The sequence below is a fragment of the Equus przewalskii genome, chromosome 1 (assembly GCF_037783145.1).
Source record: "Equus przewalskii isolate Varuska chromosome 1, EquPr2, whole genome shotgun sequence".
Classification (NCBI taxonomy): Eukaryota; Metazoa; Chordata; class Mammalia; order Perissodactyla; family Equidae; genus Equus; species Equus przewalskii.
In genome coordinates, this window is record NC_091831.1 from 164134061 (window position 1) to 164152703 (window position 18643).

Consider the following 18643-nt stretch of genomic DNA (forward strand, 5'->3'; position numbering starts at 1 on the left):
ATTGTATCATTTATATATTGACAAGTGCACACATTTATTTGTCTTACTCTGGCAGATTATTTCCAGAGATCAAATATCTTTTGACAGAAAGACATACCAATAAAATGTATGATTAGAAGTCAAAATTGTTATTATTAAAAATATTACCTTGGCTCTATAAAAACTCCGATTTTTATGCTTCTGTGTGAAATAATACACTTTCCTTTAATAACTGAACACAGAATGAAAAACACAAAATAAAACAGTAAAAACTAATTAAAGAGAGAAATGAAGTCCATTAACTAGAATAATTTTTCACGAACAATAAAATGAGGAAATTCACAGTCAATAAGGATAAAAGTATCTCAAAATATTTTATAAGAAAACAATTACCACTCAGATAATTCACTTTTTTTCTAGGTGTGTTATTTCTTTAAGGTGTAATTCTCAAAAAAGATGAACTTTTGATTTAGCACAATATTCCAATTCCAATTTAGCACAATATTCCGGTTCGGTATGTATTTATTTATCATTCACAATGTGTACATATACCACCTAACATGGTTTATATTTTTAAGCTAATTGCGTCCTCAAGGATCAATGGATTCCATTTTGATACAATCCAATGAATTGATATTATTTAGAATTCTCTTAATCCTACTGCTTCACATTTGTGTTTTAAAAATCAATCCTCACAAGTATAAAAATATTCATGCTACTATAATGGATGTGCTGATACTGATATTCCTTAGAATACAGATTTTTTTCCTACAGACTTCCCTATAACATAAAATTAAACACGAATCTAGCTTTCCTATTGCTTTATCTTTTCAAATTATAAATAATTTGAGGGCTCAGTCTGGTAAACTCAATAACAAGAACAGGCTACTTTCTCTCACTTTCCAGAAGGAGTTTTAACACTGAATTCACAGCCAACCACATCTCTAGTTAATTCTTTGCTTGGCTAACCAGGGTAGAATGCATTTTTGCAACGTTTATTTTTGTTTTTAGTATGCTTTTGGCTTCCATTTAAGGCAAATATCTTGAACATAATCAGAATCATGACGGATTGAACACAAAGTCTGACAGAGAGAGAGAAGGTAAGAATGACTCCAAGATTTCTGACCTTAGAAACTGTAAGGATGAAACTGCAATTAAGATGGAAAAAATTGTGGGAGAAGCAGATTTAGGAATTTGTGAGAGAAATCGGAATATTTAAAATCCTATTTAATTCTAACATACTTATTAGACATATAAGTGACATCAAGCAGTCAGCTGCATCATTAGTCTGGATTCACGTGAGCATTCCAGAATGGATATGAATATTTGGTAGTCATCAAAGAACAGACAATTATTTAAAACCATGACACTGAATAGGACCACCAAAGGAGTAAGTAAGTATAGAAAAAAGAAGAGAGTGGTCCAAGGACTGAGCTCAGGGAAATGAGAAGAAACCAGCAAAGGAAACTTGAAGCTGCAAACAGTGAGGCAGAGGTGTGCTGGAGGCAAAATGAAATGTTTCAAAGAGGAGGCAGTGATCGCAGTGTCAAATGCTGGTGACTGGTATATAAAGATGAAGACTGAGAACTGACCACTGAATTATCATCACTGAACTCACCAGTGACACTAACAAGAGCAGTTTCACTGGAAGGATGAGGTCAAAATCCTAACTGGAGTGGCTTTAAAAGAAAAACAGGAGGAGAAGAACCAAAGACAGCACAAGTATGGATGGCTCCTTTAAAGCATTTTACCATTATTGGCATGGTAACTGGAATAGGAAATGGGATAGAGAGAAAATGCTTTTTTTTTAACATTGGAGAAATAACTGCTTGCAGGTTGAAAGAAAATAGAGTAGGGGAAATTGACAGTATAAGAAAGAGAAGAAAGAATTGCCAAAAGATGTCTGAGTAGTTAAGAGGGAATCAAAACTAGAATAAAAGTGGAAGACTGGCCTATATAATAAGAGAACATATAGACTAATACAGGGACTGACGTAGATCCGGTGGTGGGAGCTTATGGCATTTCTTTTAACTACTTTTATGTTATCAGTGAAATAGGACACAAGGTCATCAATCAGCATGACAGAGGAGACTTTGGAATTGATACTTAAATTTATCATACATTGTATAGCTTACTGCCTTAGTTCCAAAGAAAAGTGAAAATGTTACAAGTGAGAAGGAAGTTGGGGTCATTTTCAGCATTCACAGCCTATCTCAAATTTCTCTGTTTCCCCAAACCATACCTTAATATAAACACAGATAACCCTTCACCATCTCTACCCTAGACTAATACAGATTCCTCTTCTATCAAGAGCAAACTTTCAGGATGACTCTCATTCAATCAGACTTCAAACACTCTCACTGTCTCTATAGGTTCTAAGTATCTAAGAATAAACCCATTGCTCCAAAAATTAGGCCCACAACATTTAATCATTCTGGAATTAAATGACCTTTAGCAAAGTTTCTCACTTTACTTTTTCCTATAGCATCTAGTATTCTTATATATGCAAAGGTATAACATTCTAAATATAAAACTGAATTTATTCTGCACTATGACAGATATTTACTAAGATTTTATATTTTCCACAAAGCAGCCCCAGAATCACTATGATCTCAATTATGTATATTGCCCTGAAGAGGACATTCACACACACAAAAAATCATATATACAGTTGTTCTTGCTATGGTACTAGATGAATCTTAAATATTTAATATGTAAATAATATTTACTTTAATATGTAAGGTATCTGAATACAGCACTAAATTTATATACCGATTATAGCAAAATACAGATATATCATAAAAAAAAATTTTGCCATAATGACCATCAAGAATTTTTGTGATGACTCATGGAAAATACGGACTGTTGATAAGAAATGGAAAGTAATAAACCAAGGTCCCTATGAGATACTCTTAATAAGACTGTGCCACTAAATTTTCTTGGATCTTTCATAGAAACTGCAGGAACATGAATTAAAATGTTTAAGGCCTTCACAGAAGCAACTAAAAAAAAGAATTTTTTTTAAGCTAAAAAAGGTGAAAAACAAGCCTTGTGAGTTATGACATACATTATTAAACTTCTACCTTAATCATTTAATACATTATGACTTTCTTTTTGACTAGGAAAAGGATTTTCAAAAGTCTTAGTATCTTGAAAAAGATCATGAAAGCAAGTATTAAATATTCTATATGCCATCTGATTTATTCTTATTAAAGCTCTGATCAATATTTTTAATGTTTTATATTTGCATGTACAAGAATGAAGAAAGGAGGAACTAATGAATAATTTTCAAGTCTTGATACAAATAAACCCATATGCTTCATATGAGATTATAATGTGTTTCGATATTATAAATTCATGTCCTTGGTTTTCGTCTCAACTATTTGAGTAAAAAACACACAAACTAAGCTCTGCATATCTTCAGGGCTATCAAAGAACACGATTTTAGGCTATGCAAGTAACGTATCTACGTAACTCACATTGGAAGGACACCTTAGAATATTCAGAAGCTCTATAAATCCATTAACCAAGAGAAGTGATTTGCTGAAAACTTATTCCTATATATAACAAGTATTACTTGCAATTATATAACTAAAAATATGAACCTACATAATGTAAAAAGGCATTTATAAAGTCTAAAATAAATATACACCAAATTATTTATATTAATTATCTTAAAGGGTTGGGATGAGGAGAGTTAGCTTTAACTTTCTCTGTATTGTCTGCATTTTTATAACAATCTGTTATTATGAGAAAGAAATAATTTTGAAAAAATCTTTATAGCACTGTTTTTCTTTTTAGGGCCACATTACTGTAATTTATTGTATGTTAAAATCTCTGCTGCAAATTTAGTATTATTAAATGTAACAAACATGAGGAGAAAGAGATGAAAAAAGAGTCATAAAATGCTTATTGTATGTCAGGTATTATGAGGCATGCTTTACATTTTTCTCTTTGTGGCACCTAGACCAACAACTTATGTGAGAGATACTAATATCTCCATTACACAGATGAGAAAATTAGAGGTCCAAGAAGATTAAATGATTTTACGAAAATCAGACGCTAGCTAGCAAGTGGCAGAGCTCAGATTCAAACTCTATTCTGACACCATACATTCTCTAGGAGTATTCCATCTCATATCCCCAGAAGGCATTAAAAAGTATTGAACTGACTTGATAATTTCTTAATAAACTTCACTGTGTATTATCCAAAGCATATTTTCCTCATAAAAATTTTGATTATAGTAAGTAGGGTCCTAATGGTTTGAGTAGACCTTTTTAACCTCAAGTTTATAATTGAACAGATCTCTAGAGTAGTTATATGATTTAAAAAGTGAAAGACAAAATCTTACAATGCTAAATGAAAAATAACTGAATGATTTCATGTAAACAATCTCAGATAAGCAGAATTTCAAACTATCTTAGAGGTCAAATATTAATATGAAGATGGGAAAATATACAGAAGATATCAAGGTTCTATGTTTACAGGTCTGGTCAGGACAGAAAACTTGCTTTGATGTCACCATTTTGCTTAATGATTACAGTTTTGCTTTCAATGGCAAAACTCAAATTTATAGGATTTCCATACGAATAGGGAAAAAATTATCAACTCATTAAAAATATCTAATTATTTCCAAGTGATGCACCAATGTGGCCGTTTGGTGAATATTACCTAAACTTTGAATACTGCATTTTCAAATTCAAATTTATTAGTCTGATGCAAAGTTACAGAATAAGAGTAAACAAACAAGTCCATCATTAACTTGCTATATCACAAACCATTTTAACTATCACTGTGTTCTTTTCCCTAGTTGTAAAACAGAGATTAAAATCCCTGCCTACACTGATATATTAAGATCTAAAATAAGTGATAAAACATAAGATCTAATTAAGCCGTGATTAATAAACTACTTTTATGTACTACTTACTCACTTTTATTAAGTAACTGTTCGTTATACAGATTTAGACTTTTAAAAACAAGACCATCACTTTTCCTACTAATAGTAGATATAGTTTAAATAAGTGCACAAAGAAATTTAGAGCCTGGCCCTTTAAATGATACTGAATTTAGATAACTATTACTTGAAACAATTCCCAAACCCAAAATTTCTTCAAAACTTCCCTCAAACAGAATTCTATTTGTTCTGCATATGTTTAGTAGCCAAAAAACATACGTAATCCTTACTGTATTATTTATCCCTTTAAGTTACCTAAATTAACCCCGTCACATTGCAGTTTCTATTTATTTTAAATGCAATCTGCTGAATTACTTGAAGGGCCTTCAGAAAAATCTTTGGGAAAAGCAATGTTTTAAAAAATCAAAGGGAAAAAAATTACATGCAAGAAAGCTAGAATATGATTTCAAAGCTGAGTATTTTTTTCATAAAGGGTCAATATTTATTGCAGTCTGCTTTAAAAGGCTCTGCTGCCATTTAATATATGACTTTACTGCCAAGACTCTATAGAACCTTGAAGCTTTTCTTATCAACTTATGTCATTTTCTAAAGATAAAAATACTGTTTTCAATTCTTATTTATTTTACTAACCCATTTTTAGCCACACTAAATATCCCGGCGTTATTATTCCTTAACAAAAATACAATATATGTGATTACTATTCACATTCATAACTATCTGTCAAACTATATATTATCTATTTGTAAAATTCTCATTAATTTTCATACACTTCAGAGAATAAGTTAGTTAGTAAGACAGAACTCAGGTAGATCATTTCAACAGCAAAAAGACTTTTATAAGGACCAGAAACAGGGATTTACAAAATAAAGGGTCCGTCAGTATTCTAAGCCCACCAGCAGGAGACTATATCATAAAAGTAGCAGCCTTCCACTGTAAAACTACTAATCTTAGTAATACAGTACATTAAACATGCCATTTGAGATATATGCCAGCCTAAACTGCCACATATGGCATATCGAGCTTATTATCACAGTTTGTGTTTTCATATCCAGAGTCATTCTAGTCTTTAAACAACATGTCAAATATACACCAGTGTAACTAAATATGCGATAAAGCTTTGAGAGGAACATACCTCTCCTTAAACAGAAAAGGTACACAACTTTGGAAGAATAAATTTAAAATACTACTGTAAAGAAAATATGACTAGAAATTTTCAGTTGAGAAGATATGTGTAAACACAAAATAGAATAATATTTTAAAGGCAGAATTCATAAAAGATGTTAAATTTAAATAAACGTTACTTTGAAACAATTCAAAATTTCTTCAAAACTTTTCTCAAAGAGAGTTGTATGGTCTCTGCAAAAACTGTATGCGGTCATCTTCCCTATATTTTTTACCCCTTTAAGAACAAGTCATGATATCCTACCATGATATGCATTATCAATTTGAAGGCAATGAAACTTTACTTATGCTTCCTTTTTATATTGAATGCAACCTTGAGTTATACAACTGGTATTACTGAATTATGAATAGCACTTAAATAAAGATTACACAGCGAATATTTTTATTTCAAATCCCCATCTGGTGCTTAACGTCACTTCAGCTGTTCAATTTTTTAATGTTTCTCTACACAACTAGCCAATAATTTCACAAATCAGTATAAAATGCTAGATAGATTTTTAATTTCATTTTCTAAGTGGAAAAACAGTGCCATATTTTTCACAGTCATCTTTTTAATTCATCTGAATTTGAGAGAGAGTATCGATTAAGACTGATTCTTATATAAAATAAATATTTATCAATGATAGAGAATCCTGCTGAATCTCAATAATCAACTGAAATTCCAAACAAAATAATTACGTAACAGAGAACCCACTAACAATGAATAAGATTCAATTCTCATTTTCATTGACGTAACGCATACCACTGCTTCTATCATACACCAAAACTTCAGTGTTTGAACGGCATCAAATTCACACATAAAAAAATGCGCACACTGTACAAATCACTAATTTTCATCAAATTAAAAATGAATGTATCTGTTCACATGCCAAGAGAGTTAGAAAGGTCTACATATCCATAAAATTTAAGAAACCAGAAAAATTTTATCAGCTATGATTCTAAACAGCTGTGAAGGCAAAGCAACCTAGTAAAAGAAACCATTCAAGTTGCTAACGTTAAATGCACCTGCGTAGACAACAGGGTGTGTCACACTGAACAAATACATCACTCTCTCCAGAGCTTTCCTGAACGCAGCAGAACATTGCCCACTGACATGTGTCCTTCAGTCCGTCCCCAGACTCTTTTTCTTCTACACTTAGCACATAACTGCTTAAGAAAAGACAGCTCTCATATTTCTTCTCTCTTTTCTGTCTCCCTAGTTGCCTCACCTTTCCCTGAGTCTTTTCCTTTCTAAACAAGTTAGTCTTCTCTTTAATTCTACTTATATTGCCTAAGCAGAAAGCCAGACTCCTCAATCTACTACTCAACTCTGCTCTTCCATAACTAGGACAGTCCTTCCTCCAATGTACAAGTATCACGTATTACATTTATATAAATAGACATATATTTAATTACAGTACTACGATCATTTTATAGACAGATATATTTTTTCTTTACAATAGTTCTTGCTAATGAATATTTCCAAGATGATTATTTTTCAAACTCTTTTTTTATATGTAATATTTTCTCTTATCTAAACAAATATCCATAATATATCCCTGTCCCCACTCTCCCCCTACAATAATATCCACTTTTATTCCAATAACACCAAACTCCTTTTGTAATCCTGGATATATCAGGAATTTTTCATATCTCCATGGCTAAATTTTGTCTCTCTGCTTCAAATGACCCTCCACTCTTGTCCACCAAGCAAGTTAAAATGCAACTCTCAAAACCATCAGCTCGCTTTGAAGTCAACCCTCTGCTCTCAAGCTCTGCCACTGACAGAGGTGGTTTCAACTCTGAGACATAATTCTATCATTATATAATTATCAAAAGTTACTATAACCAGGTCTTCATCTTTGTTGTTTCTTATTGCTTCCCTGCTTGAGAGTAAGATCTTCAGAGCATTGTATACCTACTCCTAACCCCAAAGGGGGGCATAAACATCTATGGAAATGTTAAAATCTGGCCATGGCGGCAGGGAAAGGCAGGGAAAGCAGCAGGGAAAGAAATACTAAGATAGAGTTATTTTAATTCCACCAGCTTTTCAAAAAATAAATGGAATTTATAAAAATGTAGGGGACTAAGCATGAGACTAAATAGATCTATCTATTAAGTCTTAGATGTTTCATTGGTTTATTGTAGCAAAAAGCAATGTATTAATACAAGAAAAACACTTGTGTTTCATGCATTTCTCTAAAAATCCTTGATTTTCAAGGTGTCTCAAAAAAATGTCAGCAGTAGGCTGTTCCTTACTGCTCAAGTAGCCGTGAGGCAGTAAGCAAACTAGAATGTGCTATAGCTACAAAATCTTGTAATGTAGGTACTTTTAATTACTTTATTAATAAATAAATATTCATTAGACTCATGTTGCTTAAGTCAGAATATTTTAAAAGTGATCTTCATGTTGGAGACGACTTTGACCTACTCTCCATAATACTGGCTTTCCGTTTTCTTCACAAAGACAACATGCTAAATAGAAAGGAAATTCCCCTATCAGACCCCATCTTCTTCCTTAATACCTGGCCCAGCCTTGTTCTAACACTTCTATGGCCATTTCTTGTTTGTGTGAATTTTTGAACTCATTAGTTCACTTATCCAAATTACAGATTTTATACACACACACTTACCCTTCATCAAAGGAAACCAGAAATAGAATGAAAAACTAAAGATGAATTACTTCCACATCCACTGTATTGATATTATACGACCACTTCACAAGTAAAAGCCTCAGATTGGTCATTCATTCATTCCCACATACATTCCTTTAAATTTCAAGTGCCACCTATGTTTAAAGCGCTGAAACATACAGCATATGTAGCAGCAGGCACGAAGGAGGACAAATTCCTTCACACCAATGGAGCTTAATTCAATTATTCAATTGATGGAAGTAAAGACCATCACACAAGATTTTTTGTTTTAATTTAAAGCCGTGAAGGAAAAACATCTTCAAACTCACGTTAAGTACTTTGTTAGAAAGTAGTCACGCCTATAATGCACGGCAAACAATACCAGAATTCTAATTAACTGAGAAGGGGACCAATTTAATGAAATGAATAGACAAAAAGAGAAAATACTGATGTTTTTTAAATTAATAATTATTGTAGAATATATCTTCACTTTTACTTAGATTGTCTTATAATTAGCCTCATGTTTATTTTTTAATCATAATATTTTGTCCTTTTAAAACCAACTGTTATGAATACCCAGCCAAATATGCAATATTTAAGGAAATTTTTCTAACTCATAAAAAGATGGAAAAAATATATATCCTTAAAAACAGAATTTGACTTAGAAAGTACAGTTTTTTTTAATCAACATCAACACTCTGTTTAACCAAAAGTAAAAAGTTGAGCTAAGAAACAGTGGAAACAAGCTCCACTCTCCCCAAAAAGAACTTTGCAAATGAAGAAAAGTAACGAAGCCACCGAAATCAAATTGCCCTGAAAATATTGCCATTTTCAAACATCATAATTAGGGGAAAACAGAAAACGACCAGGCTATATTCCAGGCAATAAAATCTATCATATCTTTCTTTTTTTAACGTGTGGTAATGACGAGGAGCAACTGTCTCTGGTCCTTCAATGTAGCAAACCAACAACAAAAAATTACCATAAAATAACTACTGTGATTTCAACTTAGTTTTAAAAAAGGGGGCATATTGATTTTACAACTAGGAAAGAGAAAAAGTGAGGACATTTCCCCAGAGAGTCATATCCAAAAGGGGCATATTCATTTTGCAAGTAGGAAGGGGAAAAAGTGAAGACTTACTTCCTCAGTGAGTCATATCCAAAAAGGGAAGGGGGAAAACAAAGAGTAGAGCAAAATAAGAAGAGCATGAAGTACCTACTACAATTGTATCACAAACTCAGAAAACATATCTAGAAGTTACAGGACAATTATTGGCGTATATCACTTAATCTCTTGGTTTTCTCAACTGGTAAATGAAGATCCTAGACAAGATCCTATCTAAGCTCCGCTCCTTTCATCTAGTTCCACAATTTCACGATTTTTCCAATCTCTTTAAATGGAAAGCTTCTTCATTACTCCTAAGTGCCCTTAGTAAGTCTTTGACGAAGATGCCATATAATATAAAAAATTTAAAACAAAACTTAAGGAGACAGTAACAAAGCACAACTTTTTAGGGTAAAATAAAACATGTCTATATTCCTTTACAAAGAAAAGACACTTTGTAATAATTCTAAGTCATGATGACCAAAGAGCTGTCTACACAAGGGCTCAGAGGAAGCATCTGATATATACACACGATAATTAACCAGACAAAAGCTTCCAGACACCTCTCACACTAAAGAATGAAACTGGGTTTTTTAAAAGATTGTACTTTCAAATTTTTTAAAAACTGTAAGTCTTAGAAAAATAAAAGCAAGAATTTTACAAAGAATAATTAAAATTAAGTATGCGAATGAACAGTCTCTAAGTAAGACCTCACTGGCTTCCAACACTAACTCCTTCAAAAACAAGTATTTTAAGAGTGAATATAACCAAATTTGAAAGGCTACAGTTCTTCTAAAATGTTTAGTAACATAAAACAAAAACAAAAACACGTACCACACTCTCTACTATTCTACGTTAATGAAATGCACTACGCCATTCCTTCTATTCTGCTCTGCCCCCAAATTACCAGATCTTAAAACAGTCACCGCCAAATCTAATTTCTAGAGCAGCAAATTATTAACAATTTAAATGAAGACAACTTTCTTCTTTAAGATAAGAATAATTTTTAAAAATTGAATCAACTGAGAGTCAGCATTTATTATATCCTAGAGGGGATGCAGGATTTGAAGTCGTATTTAATTATTAAGTTCATTCTGGGAAAATTCATTCTGCAAAAGAATTATGGGGCTTCCAATGTACAGCTATTTTCAAAAATCTTTAAAACAGAAAGAAAAGTTATTCCTCAAACTTCAAAAAGTATGCTGTTTCATAAGTAAAAAAAGAACTACAGTCCAAAATTTAAAAATTACTGAGTTCAGACTAAAATTCACTAGAAATTACAAATATACTGAACATCAGTAAAACATATAACAGGTCTTCAAATAAGAAAGAAAAATATTTTTTTAAATATCAATTATTGAATAAAATTAGTGTAAGAAGGGTAAAAAAAGTTTTATTTTCCACACCACATAATCTTACCTGAATCATTTTGTTGTTAAAAAACTCAAGATACTGATTTCATTTTTCATCTGGTCCTGTCAATGACACTATGACAGGCCCCACAGGAAGCAGCAAAAGACCAATAATGGAGTGCAGATATTGTGTGTTTTCATGACCAAGTTTTGTTATGGAAAAGGATATCCATATAGTGGTTTGAAACTTAGTAAATATTGAAAATATCTCAAAAATTTTGTCAGTGTACAAATATTCCTTTTTATTAACTTTGTAGTCTTAAAATGTTTATTCTCACCATTCTTTATCAATTTTAAAATGATGAAGGATATATATGAAATTTTAAAGAATCATTTTTATATTAATGAGAATTAATAACAAAACAATAGTCCACAATGTCAAAAAAGAAAAATCTTAACTGAAAAATGAAATATGTTTAAAATTGTGGAATGATTCTCTTGACTTCTGGAGATGATTATTCTAGTCTCATTTCCCATAATTACTATTTATATTACTATTTACCAAAAAGTTACCAACTATTCATAATTTAATTAAAATAAAATTTAAAAGACTTTTGTTACAAACAGCAACTTCAGAATTAAACAGTTATTGGCAATACTGGTAAAAATTCCTTCAAGACAAGTATAGAGGTTACAAAAAATCTGTGCAAACTCCAAAACTTAATTACTCTTGGGTAATTCACAAATTATATTCAATGGATACCAAAAAATTCAAATTAGTAAAACAGAAAAGTCAAAACTACAAAAATGCTTCACAAAGACTCCAAATGATATTTTTAAGTTCTGAATTATTTTAAAGTAGTATAGCACCTTGCCAGATTTAATTTAAAGACATTTTTACCTTAGGAATTGCTTTCCATCCAAGGGGCTATTAATAAACGGGGCTGTGATGAAACACCTACATTAATTGGGAGTACTATTAGAACACACACGAAACTTCTATACATGCCATGAAAGCATATTGTAAGTCAGTATTTCAAACAGATTAACAAATGTAAAACAATAGAAATAAATGACAGACTAAATTTTTAGAGTTTTTATTAAATGAATCAAAATTTAATTTACTTGTAATAAAGGGTAGTAAAGAATCATTTCAACAGCACTCCTATATTATGTTGAAACATCCCAAAAATATTTTTAATGATATACCTGTCTTGTTTGTTGGAACACTTCAAAACACTCAGCAAAGTTTGCTCGCCAAAGCCCCTAACACACTAAAAAGAGACAACTTAATTTTACATGGGTTATTTCTCCTTAAAAATAAATGAACGTTAATCTAAGATTAAAAAAAGAAAGAACTACAATGTACTCTCACTTATTTCCGCTCACTCATGATTTGAAAAAGTACTTGTGGAATGGGGAAATTTAAATACTTCGGACTTAACGCTATTTTCTTTTTGACTTTTATACCTAAAGCCCCCATCTGCTTTTTATGTGAATGCTATCAGAGCCAGAGAAATCATTTTAGTTTCAAATATTTCCATACCAAAAACATGGAAAAACTGATGCCATATCTTTAAAGAAGATGATGAAGAGAATAGAAACTTCCCCCACCCAGGCATCAGGAAGTACTGAAAAGGACTGCTTCATTTCTCGCGTGTTGCGTTTTACACCGTGACACTTCAGTCTCTGAGGGTCAGGTTAATTAAGCTGCATGGCAGCTGCATGCAGTGTGAGACACACGTTGCTGCGGTTCCCGCCAGTCCAGTCCAATTACCTGTAGGATCCCAGCACTGGACAAGTGACAACCAACCTCTTCTCTCTAGTCATTTGCTCCCACTGGTCTACCGATAAATGTTAGAACAAACTAACCTCTTTTTGGAAAAGACTGCAAAGCTGAATGCACCTGCTGCAGGCTGCAGTGACGAGTCCCAGAGAGATGTTTGTCAGTCAGATCTCTGCAGATGTTGTTTTAACTTTAGGCTAGAGCTGTATCCAAAGATGGAAATGAGATGGCAATCAAGCACAAATCTCCCACCCTCGTCCCCCCAATTTTATTTTGAAAAGCTGCACTTGCTCATAAAAGTTGTGCTTTAAAACACAGCTCCACTAAACTGGAAAGAACTCAGACTAGACTCTATGGTACAAAAACAAAAAGGAAAAACGTTTATTAAGTGCTGAATTTTAGTTAACAAGTGGCATATTTCATCCAACAAATGTTATTTGTGTCATTCAAGAGCTTAAAAAATTAATTCTGTTAAGCCAGAGCAAAAGAAAAGAAAAGAACTATAAGATAGACAAGTTTTTGATTGGTGGTTTGTTGCTCAGGTTTTTAGTGATACCACATACTGCTTAGAGCTCCCAAGGCACAGATCATTTTCCTCTCTGTATATTATACAAAACATCTTCAATACATAAATATTGAACTATTTCACCAATTGTGTTCACTATTTCTAAACTATTCCTGAAATCCTTTGGGGGTGGTATTTGCAAGGCAACATTGTTAGATGTATTGTATTTCCTTACAGTGTCACAAATTTTAAATGAGCTATTTTTCCAAAATCCAGAAGGCTTCAAATAGCAAATTTCAAAGTGACGTTGCACTATATAATCCACGTAAACACCAACAGCGTAAATTAATGATGCTCCATAACTTACTAAACCGACGACAGAAGACACAACATCAGAATGAATCAAAAAAGAATCAAATAAAATGAACAGCTAAGGTTTTTAATGCTCATTCAAACTTTCTAAAAATTCCATGCCACAAAACATTTACTTACATAAGTATAAAAATTGTATCTTTCACAAACTACAATTTCAATATAGACTGTCCTATGCCAGTAACACTCCTTTGCATGTCACGATTTTCTATTCCTTGAAATGAGAAATGAAGTATTAAAAATACAGCAAATTTTTAGAGATATATGAACGTCTAAGTGAAAGATTACGGTTCCTCCTTCAATTGAGGATATAGAGAGACAAAATATGAAGTAACTCACAACAATAGGTAGTATGACAAATACCAACAGCAGAACTTTAAGATTTAAAGAAAAATACGTTATGTGTCAGCAACTTTGATCATACTAAAATTAAACGTATAGCACAGTGTAATGATAACTATTCTATTAAACGCAACAACACTGGAAAGGATATTACTTTATTTTCTACTCGTTGCAGTTCTATTTATCTACTAATTTTGCCTTAAAATAATATACCTACAAATTTCTAAAATGTTCTGCATCTAAGACCAAAGATGATAAACTGCAACTTTTAGAAGCTATAACAAAAGTATTCACATTATATTACCAATATCATAATACTCTTCCTTCAACAATGTAAAACATAAGAAGTGATCTATTTTAAACATCATTAACTCCGGATTTCCAAAAAACTCATTATTCTTATACAATCCCAATCCTAAAGGTTAAATTGGCCACAGAATTTTCTCCATGTCAAAGTTAAGGCGGTGTGGGGAATTTCCTTCACTAAAAAAAAAAATTCACTTACATTTTGCTTTTTTATGATTTTAAAAAATGTAACATACAAATGGTTTCTGATTTTTATGAAAAGCATCACCCAAGTTGGATAGCGATAAAATTAAGATATAATATATCTAGGAATGGTAAGTTCAAATTTTAACAGACCACAAAAGGAAATATTTTACATTAAACATGATCCAGTTTTATAACCACAAATATGAAAAGTGTAAAATACACACAAATGTATGCCAAGACGATAGTGAAGGGTTCCTGTTTGATTGATCCAATGAATATCCCCAGTGTCATATAACGGAATAAAAATAGGTACACTATGAAGTGTTCTAAAATCTAAAGAATGCATGAATATATCCTTTACTATTTCCAACCAATAATGTATTCGATAAGTTCTTCTGATTACCTACCTGAATCATTCATTAAATAATTTTTAACAGATCAAATCAATCTATTTATTAACAAAAACTAAACACATCTTCAGATGCCAAATAAAATAAAAGAACAGTAGCGCCATTCTGAAAATGCATACATTCCCCAATGCATATTTTCCCCAAATGAGAAAGCTGCTTTTTTACTTCAAGGCAACAACTTTAGGTAAGCTAATCATAAAAAGGATATATAGATAAATCAAATTAAGTTGCTTTAATCAGGTAAGAAAAAAAGATATATTCATAAACCACCAGTGATAAGTTAGTATTCTGTAAAATTTAGATTTTTAAAAACAGATAAATGAATTACACAGCACAGGAAAAAGTAAAATAAAACTACTTGTAGATCTTTTCTCTGATTCTAATAACGGAAAAACACACTTTACAATCCTCATCATACAATTTCCCAAATTAAATATATGACATGATGAAATACACAATGCAATATACGGTTCTACAAATTCTAAATTCATACCATTTAACGTGCAAAAATGTTTTCTTCATTTCAACCATAAATATCAAAAAATTACTCAGAAAGGCCAGGTTGCTTAAGACATTTTAAAGATATAACCTGAGCAAAAAAAAGGAAAACAAATATGACAAATGTGAGGAGATTATATTGGCTATAGCATTAACAATGCACATATCATTTGAGTTGAAATTTATTAAAATATCTCCAAACTGTGTCTGTGCTCTGCACTGTATATCCTGAAGAAAGTTTGTCTCAAACACACCAATGTTTTAACTAAACCTTCCGAACACAATTACACTCTGTTTCAAAACTTAGGTTTTGAGAAAATCCATTAGGTTACACAACTAAAGTATACTTTTCCCCAAATACACTGTCTTAGCAAATGAGAAACAGGAAAATGCTTCATGAAATAAACATCAGGCATACACATTCTAATAGAAGAGTCATAAACACATATATGAAACACACAAAAATGGGCTTCCGAATTACTGCATAAGCCTACATGAAAGTCCTTATAACTCAGTGATATACATCACAGTTTTATAATTTATACTATCTGAGATGAGCAAGGTAAGCATCCCTTAAGTATATCTGAGTAAGAGAAGCTGAAAGTAGCTCAGAGGCTGTTATGTTGAAGAATACCAGCACCTTAGACAATTCCAGAGGCTTGTGGCCAAGTGTGAACAGAAAGACTACTAAAATTAAAGCCTATCAGAAGAGAGATGTATCTGTCCGAACAGGTAATAACCTAGTTAAAATCATATTTAAATACAAAGCGTTCAGAGTTATTAAAGCTTCTTATAAATTACGAGGCTTTATTTTATCCTTAAAATCGATTCCAAGTGTGTGATTGGTTTCCACCTGTTACAGGCAGAGTAGAAGCTTTCTTTTATCCAGACATTTCAACTCACATTTGAGCAGGTTACGTCACTACACACAAAATTTTATTCAACGCACTCCAGTCTTCCAACGGATATTCTTGCTCTATATAGAATAACTGCCTCAAAACTATAAATAAAATAAGCAATTTCAATGTAGTAAGAAAAAAATACATGACTAAGTGGACTAAAAACAAAAGATCTAATTCTTGGTGCACCCTTTCCAACCCACTGAAAATTAACTACATTCAAATGAAAAGACATTTAATTTACTATTTGGAATATCCATGATAAACACCAATTTTCTGTAACATCCCTGCACATCTGATACCACCTCATGTATAATGCAAAAAAACTATTTCATTTTCATCTATTGACAGTGAATTTAATTTACCATTGCAGCGTTTTTCCTAGAACTATCACGTTATTAATTCTGCAATCAAGCTCTTTTGAGTGCTTTTATTTGTACTAAGAGTTTTCACAATTCCACATTGATTTTTTCATCATAATATATCTTTTAAACATATGAATGTGAATATGTTAGCAAACTTTCTTAATGTATAAGGAAACTTTGAGAGACAAGGAAAGCCATCTAGAAAACTACACTCACAGGAAACAAACTTTCAAAGGACATCATACCTAATACACTACTGCTTAGTTTAACAAATTTAAGGTTTACAAATATATTATATGTAATTTACATAACTAAATGATAGCTTCAACCATTCTAAAACCTCCTTATCTAGCATAATGGTCCATTTTCTACCACCAAGCGATTGGCTACGAAAAAGAAATCCTCCAAATGTTCTGCTTACATTCATGCCAGATGTCTTTGCTGTATTAAAGAACTCTTACTGAATTAGATCATTGAAAGCAAATCAGCTTTCCTTTTCCACCAGGAAAAAAAAAAAAATTAGCAGTATCGGTCCCCTCAGCACTGAATAAATATTTTTTATGCCCATAAAGATGAAATAACCAAAAAAAAGGCAGAAGCTACATCTAGGTAAAAGCGAATCAGTTAATGTTTTATCTGGGGATACACTATTCAATTATGCAGATTTTCCAATGAAGCTTAAAATCCATATATTAAGTAGCAAAATAATAAAAAGAGCAAAAGGGAAACATGCAGAACTGTATAACATTTGAAATTTTAAAAAAGCACACTGAAAAGTACAATACAAAAATTGTACCACCCAGGAAACTTGCCATGTTCCAGTGGGTTATAGTACTACACAAACTGTGAACATACTTTAATCAAATACAGCTCTTAAGTAACACAAATCTTGAGGCATTCTTTTACTTCTTACATAATAATATATTTCTTTGTTACAATTACATTAAAAACGTAATATTCTACAAATCTGAAGAAGCAGCATTTGTCCTCTTTACTTCACTCCAGGGCCAACAAACAAAGCAATGAAGCAGAAAGAGGTACATAATGGATTTAGAAGTAAATGGTCCATTATTTAAGAAGCCTTCCTACCCCCCTCTTCTGAATTCATTCTAGACTAATTGTCATTACAATGGTGTCTGAAAACTTCAGAAGAACCCTATTTCCTGATGCCAGCTGTCCAGGTTTCTATCTTTACATTTTAGAGTTTTTTCCTAATTAGAAAGAAGTATTTAGAAATGCCCAGAAGACTCATCTCGCAATTTGTCTAAATCACAGACAAGTAGATCAATTATAGAAACAAGACATAATCAACAGTGGAACAATTTTTACAATTTTTCCTCTAATACAGCAAATACATATAAAATAAAGTCTACACCACTAAGGATTTCTTTCAATACAGCACAGAACACACGTAGATCTTCTCTTTCTTTCCTGGGGGATTTAGCAAACAATCTCTTCACCATTGCACCTACCTGGATAAAAATCTTTGGACTTAGACAGCTTGATGGTGGCTCCAGTTTCTTTTTGCAACTGAACAATTGTCTGTCCTCCCTTTCCAATTATAGATCCAGCAGCATAGCTAGGTATGAGAACCTTTAGAAAATACTGGCCGTCTTCTGAAAAAATGCAAAGAAATATACTTCGTTAACACGATCATTTAAAAGTTTGCACCCCTTCTCCACCCTCAAGAGAGAAAAACAGCAATTAAAACACTGGGCATACAGCTGCAGGAAATATGGGGTTAAAAAGAATTTTTAAGGACAAAAAATAAGCCAATTACACTGAAAAATAAATATGTACAAAATGTTTCCCATCTTGGAGGATTTATA

The 18643-nt window shown here is 32.0% G+C and overlaps 1 protein-coding gene across 4 annotated transcripts in view; it reads right to left on the reverse strand.

Annotated features, from left to right (window-relative positions):
* The window catches only part of NOVA1 (NOVA alternative splicing regulator 1), a 148795-nt gene that overhangs the window by 127603 nt on the left and 2549 nt on the right, over nt 1–18643 (reverse strand). For all 4 annotated transcript variants that reach the window (XM_070628423.1, XM_070628422.1, XM_070628425.1 and 1 more), the window contains exon 2: nt 18287–18430. In XM_070628423.1, coding sequence (XP_070484524.1) covers nt 18287–18430 — 144 coding nt within the window. The remainder of the gene's footprint in view (nt 1–18286; nt 18431–18643) is intronic.